This window comes from Augochlora pura, chromosome 7 (genome assembly GCF_028453695.1).
Source record: "Augochlora pura isolate Apur16 chromosome 7, APUR_v2.2.1, whole genome shotgun sequence".
Taxonomy (NCBI): domain Eukaryota; kingdom Metazoa; phylum Arthropoda; class Insecta; order Hymenoptera; family Halictidae; genus Augochlora; species Augochlora pura.
In genome coordinates, this window is record NC_135778.1 from 26,883,186 (window position 1) to 26,897,268 (window position 14,083).

The 14,083-nt window shown below is 42.3% G+C and overlaps 1 protein-coding gene across 1 annotated transcript in view; it reads right to left on the reverse strand.

Moving 5' to 3' along the window:
* The window catches only part of LOC144472777 (uncharacterized), a 66,451-nt gene that overhangs the window by 29,963 nt on the left and 22,405 nt on the right, over positions 1-14,083 (reverse strand). Inside the window, exon 2 of the mRNA XM_078186114.1 lies at positions 11,244-11,304. Within this exon, the coding sequence (XP_078042240.1) occupies positions 11,244-11,277 (34 nt within the window). The 5' untranslated portion in view covers positions 11,278-11,304. The remainder of the gene's footprint in view (positions 1-11,243; positions 11,305-14,083) is intronic.

The following is a 14,083-nucleotide window of genomic DNA, read 5'->3' on the forward strand; positions in this document are numbered from 1 at the left end:
TTCCCCGGCGGGCCGTTATTAATTAGAATTAATTAGGAAGCCGCGTCTCTCCGCGAAAACGAGCGGCGTCACGCTCCCGTTCACGTAGCCGGCGCGGCGTTCACAAGCCAGGTGGAACCGTCGTCGGCAGTCGATACAACCGGGTCCCGTGAAGGTGACCGTACATAGACGAGAAAATTATGCGAAAGATGCGCCGCCGCGGAAAATCGACCCAGTTTCGAAGAAGGAAAGCCAATTCGTACCGGAGAGAGATCTGGTTTCGTCATGATTGCAGCAATTAAATCTACAGAAGCTTTCGCGTTCCCGGTTTTACGTGCAATTACCGTCGCGTGCACGTCACCTTTTTTTTTCTCATCCGCTAAGCGACCGACCAACGATTTCAGGGGAGTAAAAATACTTTCCTAAACGGTGCCGGTTCGATGGCAGGAAAAACGCTCGGGATTGGCCCGTGAGAAACAATTTTTCTTTATCGGAAAAGAACGGCTTTCTGTGATCCGAGAAAACTTCAAGCCTGAATTCCGTGAACTTTTACGGACAATAGGGTATTTTTATTTTTTTGATCTCCCGTGTCGAGACTTAAAGTCGCGGATTTTGGTAGGGAACGTGCCGGGCCACAATTATGATTGGAACCTAAAACTTAATAGGAGTGTTAAGGAGTTTGGGTGTAAGTCTCGTCGTCCAAAGGAGAATATCTTCTTATCTATGTATGATTAAAAATTGTAGTTTGAGAGATCAGAATGTAGACTATGAAATAAACAGAGACCCTAATGCGTAGTAAAAAGTAAAGCGTATTAAGAGCATAGAGTGTAGGTGTTATTATCCAGAGAAGGATATCTAGTTACTCTATTAAGATTTAAACTTGCGGTTTAGATGATGAGAACGTAGACTATGAACTGAGGTGGTAGTTATAATTTAAACTTGCAACTTAGCAAACCAGAAAGTAGACTATGATCTATAGTAAAAACAAAAAAGATTAAGGGTGCAGATCTCATCATCCAAAGAAGGACATCTCATTCAAGTAGGATTAAAATTTGCAGTTTGGAGAATCTGAACGTAGATTATGAAATGACCTAAAGTTCCAATCTATAATAGGAAGCAAAGCCTATATTAGGGACTTAAGGCCTAGGTCTCATCTTCCAAAGAAGAATATCTCTACAGTCTATTGAACTGATAACTTACAGTTTGAAAAATCAGAACGTAGACTATAAAATGACCAATAGCTCCAATCCATAATAGGAATCAAAGCCTATATTAGTTACTTAAGGCCTAGGTCTTATCTTTCAAATGGAAATATCTTCACAATCTATAGAAATGATAACGTAAAGATTGAAAAATCAGAATGTAGACTATGAAAAGACCAACAGCTCCAATTCATAATAAGAAGCAAAACTTATTAGGGACTTAAGGCCTGGGTCTCATCTTGCGAAGAGGAATATCTCCACAATCTATTAAAATACTAAGATCCAATTTGAAAAATCAGAATATAGACTATGAAATGATCAAAAGCTCCAATTTGCAATAAAAAGCAACTCCTATTAAGGACTTAGGTCCTATGTCCCAACTTCCATACGAAATTATCTCCAAGCCCATCCCAGGTCCACCATCGTCGTCTCGTGAATCAGGAAATAAGACTATGAAGTCATCGCGAGCCTAAAAATAAGACGATTTTAGGAACGATGCCTACAATCGTCCACCCACGCGCTAATCCGACATGCGCAGAGGAAGAAACGGCGATTCGTAAAATCCGCCAGAATGAAGCCTGGCAATATGTTGCCCGGTATCCTGGGGAACAGGATTTCGAGTAAATGTCCTTTCGCAACGGCCAAAGCAAAAGGCGAAGCCGACGCGACGGGTTCCACGATAACAGAGCCCGCGAGAGTGCCCGCCCGTTTTTACAGCGCGCGTTCGGCCGATACGCCGCGTATAAACTAGAAATTATTATATAATATATCGCGCGTAACGCGACGTCGAAGATCAGGCGAAAAATTTACGTCGGCGCTATTTATTCCGCGAAGGTTCCCCCGATACTTTATATTTTGCATACCACGCGGGGCAATTTTATCGACTGGTTTTATGGGTTTCTCTCAGTGTCGCCTGAAAATAGCGGCCGCCCGTGCATAAAACCGCGCGAGCCGATTTTTAGCCGCGGCCGAATTTACGATCGTCCAGCTAGGAATCGATATAGTTGTAAATAAGGCCGGCGATAAATTAATACGATACGCTGACGATGGTTTTTATTGATTCATATAGTGTTTCGTCGGATTTGTTGTGAACGGTTACGCGTAGATCATCCGAAACGGCAAGGATAAATTCATTTCCAGACTGAAACGCGAATTTAAGTGAACTGAAAAGTATTTATGTCTCTTCTTGGGGCCCGCAGAGTTGGTTCAATATTTCAGCTCGCTTTAATGTCGATCTCGGAGTTGCCCGGTATAATTTCTTTAATATTTTTAATCGATTCCCGCGACGTTTATGAACGATACCTGCGCGCCGATTACGGCGTTCCAATGAATCTGCTCGCGCTAACGGAACCAGCGGCGCGTTCCGGCAGGTGGCACGATCTCGCCGGAATCATTTTCCCTCGGCGATTGCTTTCGTTTCTTTTTTCCGGCATTCCTCGCCACGCTCGGCTCACTTTATTAGCCCGCAGTGATAACAACTTCGCTTTCAACGGCTACCATGTTCTCGACACCGACTCCACGAGCGTGCACCATAATTGTGCACGGCCACCAGCGTACGCCAACAGGAAACAATCGCGGTATAGAAACGGCAAAAAGGTGATCAATTCGCGCGATAATACCGTGGAATTAATTAGAAGAATACTCGCTGATGTTTGACGGCCAAGCCGCGATTTTTAACGATTTTCGATCGGTTGAAATTTTTGGAAGAATCGGAGGAAGCGGGTGAATCGGGGACGCTGGTGAGAAGATGAGGATCCCATGAGTGTAGGCTCCCATCGTGATCGAGAAAGCGTCGATCGGGAGCAGACTGGTCGGCGTACCCGATGCAAAATCGTTCCCAGCGGATGGGAAGTGCGTGAGGCGTTATTCCTACCAATTATTCGGCAACGTGAGAGAGTGAAATTAAGATCGTGACTAGCACGCGTCTTACGTGACATCGGGAACGGGTAGAAACACGCTTCGAAAGGTCTAACCGCATCCTTGCGCCGCAGTTACGCGGTTACGTAAGGAGAAAAGTCAGACGGCCGAGCGCAATCGGAGAAGGACGGACACCGGCTGGTGAAAAGCGGGGGCAAACTTGACGTTTTTTTTTAAATATCCCTGCGTTAACAGGTGCAAAGTGGACCAGACAAGGAGTCTATAGAAACGTGCGCCGCGGTTATCTTAACCACCTGATGTATTATTTTCTTCGCAGTGCGATTAGGAAATTTCCTGTTGCGATAATTTTTTAAGACGGGATATTAATGTTTGTTAATCTAATGTTCATGACAAGAATTTTACTCCAATTTAATCTTTTTCTATTCCAAGTTAAAGTATGATATGGAATTAATATCTAAAATTACAAGCAAAAAGAAATGCTTGTTGAGATTTTAGGGTATAGTTTTTATCTTTGAAAGAAGGATATTTCACCGTTCAAGTAAAATTAATGCTTGCAATTCAGATAATCAGAAATTAGACTATGAGATTATCAAAATCTCGAATTCATAACAAATAGCAAAACCTCTTAATGTCTTAAGGTATAGATCTCATCTTTCAAGGAAGGGTATCTCATCGTCCAGATAAAATTAAAGCTTGCAATTTAGAAAATTTGAAACTAGACTATGAGATTACCAAATACTCAGATATACAATGAAAAACAAAACTTGTAAATATCTTATGGTACAGATCTCATTTTTAAAAGAACAATATCTTACCGTTTAAGTAAAATTGAAGACTAAAAATTCCAAGTCCGCCATAAAAATCAAAGCCTATCAATGCCTTAGGCTACATGTCTCACCTTTAAAAAAAGGATGTCTCATCACCCAGTTAAAATTAAAGCTTACAATACAGAAAATCATAAACTAGACTATAAATTCCCAAAATCCCAAATCCACAATAAAAATCAAAGCCTATCCAATGCCTTAGGCTACATGTCTCATCTTTAAAAGAAGGATATCTCATCGCCCAGTTAAAATTAAAGCTTACAATACAGAAAATCATAAACTAGAGTATAAATTCCCAAAATCTTAAATCCACAATCAAAATCAAAGCCTATCCAATGCCTCAGAGTACATGTCTCATGCCCCAAAGCAGAATATCTCATCATTCCATTAAAATATATACTCGCAGTTTAGAAGGTCGGAAAATAGTCTACGACAGAAACTATAAAATTATGTTATAAAAATATCTGCACGCCACGAAGGAAGGCAACGACATATGGCGAAGTATTGACGACCGTTTTCCCCGGGAGGTAATCCGACGTGATTCGGTTCCCTTCGGTTTAATTGAAACGCGGAAACGGCTCTCGTATCTTTTGATCGTTCCAAAATATTCTTCCGCATATTTCACGCTCGGAGGCATGAGCCACGCAACCTGGTTCGCCAGAACTTTCTTCGGTTCGCGCTTGCGACAAGGCTGCCCGAGCAACGGTGTTCCTTTCAAAGCGAGGCGAGGCGAGGCGAGGCAAGGCGAGGCGACGGGACGGGCTCCGCGTCGATGCACGCCCTCGCATCATAAACGCATTCGCCCGATGATTCATTTGCGACACTATTCGCCAACCTGTCTCTGCCGATTTGCGATTCCGTTCGCGTGAACTTCTCGGCCACCTTGCCCGCTACGTTCGCAATCGACGAATTCTCGCGACCGTGGACAGCCGATTCATTCGGGCTTCGTTTTTAGAATTTCCGGCGACTTCGTGTACGCATAAATTTCCTATCAGTAATTATTAGGTTGGAAACTATGAAACGGACGTTTTTGTTTAGTCTGTGTTCAACTGCGACGGCCGTTTCATAGATTCCAACCTAATACGATAATTATGAACGAGATGTGGTCGTAACAATCAAGTCTGCTCATTAGCAATCCATTAATTAGCACCTTGTGCATTTATAAGTAAAATAGAAGGAATTTCAAAATACCTCGCGTTGCCTTCATTAGCGTCGTTAAAAGTAGAAATATTTTATTATCTAACTTTTGTTTTATGTAACAGTGGTGGTAGTCAAGCAGCGAACGATTATTGTTATTATGGGTTAACGATTATTATCTTATTACGTGTGTGTGTACGTGTGCTAACGTTTGGGAAGTGTTGCATACGTACGCGTTTCCACGGGATATGAACAAATCGTAATATATCGAGGGAATGTGAACGAGCATGAAAGGGAGATCGGGAGGGAAAAGCAGAACATGTAACTAGTGTCGTACAACGAACACTTCTTTACAATTTGGTATTAACAAATATATTTTCCTCGTTCTCCTTCTCAACAAATATTCAAATTTTTTACTCGTGCTTAATCGACGAGGAAAATTCGTATTTGAAGATCTGTAGTTTAGTTATAATATTTAAAATGTGAACATATATAAAACGAACATAAACTGTACTTTTAAAAAATGTATAGATAAAGCATAGAGGAGCGAACAGACAGAAAAATAAACTAAAAATGTAGACGTGCGATTTATTAAAATTGCTTGAGAGATAGAGATATAGAGAAACAAGATTAGTTCCTACGTTTTGCAATTAACTTAATATTTATATTATAAATTTATATTTTGCGTAAAGATCCACAGTCTAGTGCTGTTAAATTAAGTTAAATTAAGTTAAATTAATTACGCTTGGTTAAAATTCTCCTTAGTGACTAGGTCTGAAAGATATATTGTGCACAGTGATTTCGAAGTTAAATTTGGCGCGATATAGTTCCCTCTCGAATTGGCCGTGTCTCGATCAAGTCTATATTAAGCCTAAATATATTTGGTCCAGTTCTCTCTGCAGATAGATAAGTCTCGCGAAAAAAGATTCGAATGACTGATCAGGCTGTCCGTAGAACCAGCCGCGTAGAAAGTACGCGTCTACGCGGTTTCTTTCGATCGTATTAAATGAACCATAAAGGTAATCAATAAATGACAACCGGGAACGCAATCCACTCGATTATCGAGATCGGCAACATTGTTATTCGTGGGGAGCCGGTAAAAAAAAATCGGTCAGAATTCCTGGATCGCGGTATATCTGATCCGATTTTTTTTTCACTTTCTCCGGGACGGGAGTCGTTACGGGTTGATTGCATTACATGCAGCTGCAGAAAATCGAGCGAGCCACCGGGCGAGCGCGCGGCGCGCAATCGCGGTGCATTATGCAGCCGTGACTTTCGTCTATCTATCCGGTCGACGTCTGTTCTGGCTTAATTAGCCTAACCCGCTTATTATGCATTTTAATTCATCGTTTCCGCGGTTCCGCTGCCGGAAAGGCTTAATAAATCCGCACGAATTCGCGGCTGTCCGGTGGGAATTTAAACGGCGGACGCGGCTCGAAGAAAAATATCTGTGTCGGACGAGTGCCTCGATGCAACGCGCGCTACTCTGGGAAACGATAACTTGCCGTTAATGATACTACCTTGATCAAAAAGTTTTAGGACTTTATTCATAAAATCAAAAATACAAATTTATTCGTCCAAATCGATATGGTCCCCTTCAAAGTAGTCCCCATTGACTGCAATGCACTTGCGCCAGCGCTTGATCCAATCCTCGAAACACCGCTGGTACTCAATTTTCGGTATGTCCATCAGAGCCGTCTTCGATTTTGTCATGACCTCCTCTCGGGTACTGTAACGCGTTCCGCGAAGCGGCTTTTTAATTCGGTTGAACAGAAAAAAGTCGCAGGGAGCCAGATCTGGTGAATTTGAAGGCTGCTGGATAGTGTTCGTGTTGTTTTTCGTCAAAAACTCACGGATAAGGATCGCATTGTGCGCCGGTGCGTTATCGTGGTGCAAAATCCACGAGTTGTTTGCCCACAAATCTGGCCTTTTTTGACGAATTGCTTCGCGCAAACGTCTCAAAACGCCTAAATAATACTCTTTGTTGACTCTCTGTTTTTCTGGCAAGAATTCTTGATGCACAACACCATTGTAATCCATGAAAACCGTGAGCATCGCCTTCTTTCTTGACTGAAAACGACGTGGTTTTTTCGGTCTCGGCTCTTCCGGTGCACGCCATTCACTCGCTTGATGTCTGGATTGTGTGTCATACTCATAAATCCACGTCTCATCTCCAGTGATGATACGTTTAATAAATGTTAGGTCGGATTCGGCCTTGGAAATCATGTCTTTCGCGATTTCAACGCGGTCCTTTTTTTGCATGAAATTGAGGTCTTTCGGCACCAGTTTTGCAGCGACACGTCTGAGGCCCAAATCACTAACCAAAACGTCTTGAACGGATCCATAAGCAATGTTCAAGTCCTCTGCCAGCTCTCTGATGGTCAATTTGCGGTTTTCGGACAACATTTCTTGAATTTTATCGATGTTTTCATCGGTTTTCGACGTTGACGGCCTGCCACTGCGTTTGTCATCCTCGACCGACTCACGACCACTTCTGAAGCGTTCGTGCCATCGAAAAACGTTTGATCTCGAAAGAGTATCGTTGCCGAAACACTTCTCCAACATATCCAAGGTCTGCGGACCGTTAAATCCGTTTTTTACACAAAATTTAATGCAAACTCGTTGATGCTCGAATGATGCCATTTTCAAAATCGAAGACACGAACAAAGGAGATGTGCTCAGTACAGCGTAACTTTTACAAATATCAAGCTATGACGCTGAAATTGGAAGGAAGTGTTAATGACAGATATGGTAACCTAACAAAAAAAAAAAGAAACAATCGGGTGATTGACAGCGACACACGGGGGACAGTCCTAGAACTTTTTGATCAAGGTAGTATGTTTTACAAGTTTTATATTGACAAAATTGACCTCGAGTTTTGCAGAAAATTTCGGGAACACGGTATCGAGAAATTCACATTTTTGTGGCGATTTAGGTAATTTGGAAACTTCTGTCTTTTGCATGTTTAATTGTTATGAAAAAATAACGAATTGGATATTAACAGCAAATTGAATAATAATAGCAAATTGAATAATAATAGTAAATTGAATAATAGTAGTAAATTGAATAATAATAGTAAATTGAATAACAATAGTAAATTAAATATTAATAGAAAATTGAATGCCAACAGCGAATTGAATATTAATAACAAAGATTTGATATATCTGATTCGGTAAATGTGAAGTTAATCGTGCTTGGAAATAAATGAAAGGCACGGTAATTGGCCACCCCAAGGCACCGCTACCCTAAACTGGTTTCCAGTCGACCGTGCAACGACACGAATGTCGGAGAATTTATTCGCTCGATGCAGATTTCATCCAGACTAATATATTTTCTGCTACGGGCATAGAGAACCGCGGCGGGATTATTTTTGGTCGGGAGCGTTGTCAAATAAAAAATTGTTTTGACCGCCGCGGGGATCGATAAAGGAACGATCCACGAGGTTCGCGAATGCAGATCCGACTCGGACGAAGACATTTGTATTCATTACCGTCGCTGTATACGCTCGAATAGCCCCTGTCTCTGGACCACCGGCAGCGATTACCGCGCGAATACACCGCTAAACCACCTTTGTACGAGCGTCGTTCGCATATATTTATGTTTACGTAGGAGCCAAATGGAAGTTGCATCGGCCACGGCTGACCAACGGAATGCAGCCCCGTGGGACATCCGTCCGTGAAACTTATGCATCGCGGTCGAAACACGTGGGACGAACGGCGCATCCACTTGTTTGGAATTTTATTGTAACTAGCCGCGGTACCGATGCCCATTTTACCATAATCCCGCGACCACACAGGCTCGCTTCGAGACGCCATCGAACTAACGTTCTCAAGGTTGGCAAAAATTGTTTTCGACGCTACGAAAAATATAATAGCGTGGGTCGAAGCTTGTAGAATTAGGAAAAAAATAGTTCGACTCGATCGGACTTGTGGTTTTCAAGAAAAAAATTGCTGAGTACTGCGTGGAATTTTGGGGACAGTTTTCGGTAAATGTAAGGCGAGACTAAAATTCTCCAGACTATACAAAATTGTTTCTATCATTATGAAAAATATGAGAACATAGATCGAAACTTGTAGAATTAGGGGAAAAATAGTTCAACACGATCGGTCCGACAGTTTTCGAAATAACAATTCTCGACCGCAGCGTTAAATTTTGTCTACAATTTTCAGTAAACGTAACGTAAGACTTTGAATAAAATTTTCGAGATTAGAAACAATTTAACTTTCGCCTTAGAAAAACATGACGACATAGTTCGAACCTTCCATAGTCAGATAAAAAAATGTCAACTTACGATTTTGCTAGCAGCTTTTGAATAAAAAATATAAGCAATTAGCAAGCGCGAATTTTGTTAATAAATTCTGTCGTTCGAGACACTTTTATCGATGGTAACAATGGAGATAACAGTGCAGCAGTGGTTTAATACACCCAAAAACTGGCACCGCAATAATTCAACCGAATTGGCGGAAATGAAGTCCGCTGCGGGCGCGTGCTTGCGCTGAAAACGAGTTTAAACCGGCTGAATCACCGCCGTATGAAAGCAACTGCACAGATCGTGGAAATAAACGGCCGGGCCTTAGCCGGCTTATAATATTCTGTAGATTTAATCGAGCCGGCCGCCGGCAGGCGAAACATCTGTATAATTGCAACATCTAGTTACTCCTAACATCTCGTTATTACGTCATATCGAATAAACGCATGTGTAAGCATCGTTTGACAAAATCACTTTAGCTCGTTACCGTCGTCAATTATCTCGAACATTTTTACATTTAATGCTCCGTGCGTCTCGCCGTGTAAACAACATTTTTACTATTTCCCCGCGGCCTTCCCCCGGCTCTTTGTTAACCCGGCTTGATGAAATCCACGCGTCTGCTGCCTGATAACAATTACACTCGCGATTCTCCTTCTGCGCCCGCGAACCCCTCGCCACGGCCCCGCGCAGCTCGATTCATTCGCGATTCTCGCGGCGTGCTCGACGGACGGTCTCGTGTTTACGTTCACGTAGGAAACACCTTGACTCGACACGAAAACCTAGTTAACACCGCGCAGCCACCGCCGATTACCTGATTTTGCCGATCAAATTAAACGCTTCGCAGCGGAGCTCAGATTTAATCATGATTTAACTTCTATAAGCACAAGCTGCCTACTTAAACAGCTTTCTTAGGAATTATTTATTTCTTTAAGATAACTTTTACGTCGACCATGGAACGTTGAATTTATTGATAAACATTCTGCATTTATCAGTAAATTTTTTCATTCAAGTTCTGTAATTTTTTCATTCAAGTTCTGTAACTTTTTAATTCAAGTTTCGTAATTCTTAATTTTAGCTTTAGAAATTTCTGAATTTTTGAATGTGTATCTACTGGTGCTAGAAATGTATTTAAACGAAGTTTGTGATTTTTAAAATAGATGATTAAAACATGATTTTTAAGACAGATGAGTCTCATATTAGGCCTCACTACTTTAACTATTTCAGGAACAGAAAAATTATAAATCAGAAAAGAACAGAGTCATTTAAGACTTGCTGAATGGAACGAAAGTTCACAGAAATAATCGATAATACCGCATCTTAAAATATTATTTAACAAACATATTTCTCCCGTGGATTAAACCTGGAGTTAGGGCAACGTTGGACAATTATCTCTAATTCGTTTCCATGCGATAATTCGCCATTAGGTCGGAGCAGCGATAGGTTAAATTTCCGTGCAGCCCGCGGTGACGTAAACGCTATGCGATATCGATTTTTGAGACGTCAGCTCCACATGTTACGCGTTAAAGAAGCAGGACAGAGAGGAGCGTACTACTCGCCGGCTCGCGTGCACTTCTTCCGCGCATTGTTCCGTTCCCTCTTTCGAGGACCTTGTATGCAACGAGCGAAGTTGAGTTAGGTCAACCCCCGATTCCCGAGCGCGAGTTCCTCCTCGGCGCATTGTTCCCTGCGATGCACCATATTGCATCGCTTTATTCCGCGAGAAGGGGCATATGCGTGCAGCGGGCACGAGCGATGCATGCGCCGCGGAAGAATTCGAGATCTCGTTTAACAATCGTGCCGATCAACGTCCGACGGACATTCAAATGTTAAACATTTACGCTCCGAGGCAATCGGCGTTTAAATAGAGATAAAGAAATAATTCTAGCGAAAACTCTGGTAGATATATTTTATAATTCTCTTTTGATTTCAGTAATCGTTTAACAAAAGGGTTAATTGAATTTCGCAATAACTCACCCTGCAACAAAAATCCATGCAGCGCGAGGTTCATGGCTACCAGGTGATCAATTCCTTCAGCCTGGAACAGAAAATTTAAGAACGTTGATTAAATATGCAACAATTAAATATACGACGACTTATGTATACTGATTAGATACAGATTAATTATATAATACCAAGGTACGCGTTGTTTAATAAAGAATGAGAAATTTTCGAAATTTCCGAGATTTTTCCCGCCAGTTGGCGGATGAAATTTTTCTGGGGAACGAGAAGCGTTTGCCAGTGGCTGTCGACAATGGTCCCGGTTTTTTTTCGTAGCAGCGATCAATGATCGATGAAAACCGACCATGTGCAGGCGGTCCATGCCGTACTCGAAACTACTCCTCGGCACAATGGCCGCGTTGCAGCGGAAATAATTCAGGTCGAGCCTGTACGTGTGCTCGCGCGTAACGGTGCTCGGGTGCGAGCACAAAACGGCGAACGGCGTTTCACGGCCGGAATTATTTCTGGCACGGCGGGCTCCTTTTCCCGTTTTTTGCCAGCATCCTGCGGCACCTCGCAGATGGGACTACGGCCCAATTACTTCAAGGATGCTCGGTGCACGCCGCTTTCTTTCGCCCTGGGCCCGCCGCGCTCCACATCCGATCATTTCATCGAGCACCGCGACAACTGTACTTGCGAATTTTTCTCTCGAAAGCGGTACGGCCGATCGGCTCGAGAATTTTTTTATCTGATTCTGGAGGGCTCGGACTACGTCGTCGTATTTATTTAAGAGGAAGGAACATTCGTTGTAATCTCGGGAATTTTTCAAAGGTCGCACCTTGTTGGAGATTGTAAGTAGAGTGGCGTATGTTGTACTTGGATACTTTCGCTTCGCGAATTTTCAGTTCAATCGAGTTGCACATTTTTTTAATGATAGTAGAAGGCAAAAACTATGCTATCATATATTTTTCAAGCGATAGAGAAATTTGTTATAACCTTGAGAATTTTAGTTAAAGTCTAATGTTCGTATGACAGCGCCTCACCTTGTACTTATTTTATTTTCGAACATGTTCGATCGAGTTGACCTATTTTATATCCGAACCTGTCGGTTCGATCCAGTTGACCTATTTTTTTGTTGCTACTACAAGGTCCAATCTATGCTATTATATTTTTCACAACTGAAAAAAGCATTTTACAATCTCCAGAATTTTAGACAATGTCTAATATTTCTACGAGCACGTTAGACAAACATTACCAACTCAGAAATTTCTACTTCGAGAACGGCGAGTTCCATCGAGATCAACCCTTTTCCCCTGAATCTAGAAGGTTCAAGCAACCGAGTCATATTTTTCCCAAATATAAAAATTATTTGAAACATCGCAACCGTTCGTCGAAGTTGCGCACGGCGCGTGCGCGCGCGCAACGAGAAATGGAGATCGCAGCTGACGCGAATGTTTTCACGCCGACTGGCGAATGTTGACAACGTAACCGGGTGTATAATTGTTACCCAGGCGAGCGGTTTAATTGGTTATCGAACAGGTCGGGCGTCGTGACGAGCCCCGGCGGTTTCTGCAACCTTGTTGCGGCAACTACGGCGCCGCATGCGAAAGAAACAATGGAGGCTAGGACAGGTACAACAACGTGAAACGGTTTCGTTGGTGTGTTGTCGCGCGCCACCCAGTGCTACTCTTTCGCGTGGCACATCACGAAACCGTGGACGATCCCTTCTCCGATGCGATCCGGGGAGCCCCGAGGTGAATACGAAATCGGTGGAACACGGCCGCCATTAACGTGCGTGCAATCTGTAATCAGCTCCGCCGTCTTTTGTATTACTCCGAATACCTCTACAGGCAATTCCAACTCCCTCGAGAATCGCATCTCCCATCTTATCAGCCCGTTTTATCGAACATCAGAGGCTGCACGCGCGTCAACTGGCCATGAAAAAAAATAAAATAAACTTCCAAGACCTTCGCTGTACCGTTTTCGCAACAAAGTGTGCTCGCACCTGTGTGGTCGCCGATTTTAAATGAATAGACTGCTGTCGACTGTTATGCGAAATAAAAATTGTCCGAGACGAGAGACAGGAATGAAATAAACAGAAATTGTTTTAACACATTATTATTAAATTGAAATTATTTTTGACATTATTATTAAATTCGTTTTATGGTTTTGAAGTTTGATATCTTAGGGACTTATTTTTGATATACAAGCATCGAATACGCGGTTTATTGATGGAACTTTTTGCTGATATTTTATCACAGTGCTAATTTTTAACTCTTTAGTTTCAATTTTGATATTGGTGTATATTCATTATTTTTAACATTGAGATAGATAAGGACTTTGCAAAGTAGGTGCAAAGGAGAGAATGATGTTGCATTCTATACTCATTTCTAAATACTTTTGTCGTCTCTTTTATCGAATTCTACATATATATATATACATGTGCATATATTATTAGACATATGTATTATTGTATTATATTCTATTAATCGTTTCTTTCAACATTTATTGCTTCAACGAATCTTATCCCGTTTCTAGCATGACCGCAAGGAGGCCCCATTAGAATGGCGACCCTACGGGCCGCGACCTCCCTCGCGAGTTTATTTTTAATTCTGACTGAGTGAAAGATACGAGTTGCTCCAATTGCGAGGACCAAGAAAGTGGGTGTAACTGCGCGCGGCCGGTTACCGGTTTCACGGCGTCGCTTTTGGACAGAGATTTAAGGCTCGGACTGCATCAGGTGTTTGATTCGAAAAGAGGAGAAGGTCGTACGCACCGGCGCGGCCAGCGGCGGCAGCGTTCTGTTTCCGTCTCGCTTTTGCATCGGCCGCTGCGTTCCCTCCGCCTTAAAGACGATTTTCACCTTACGTAAAACC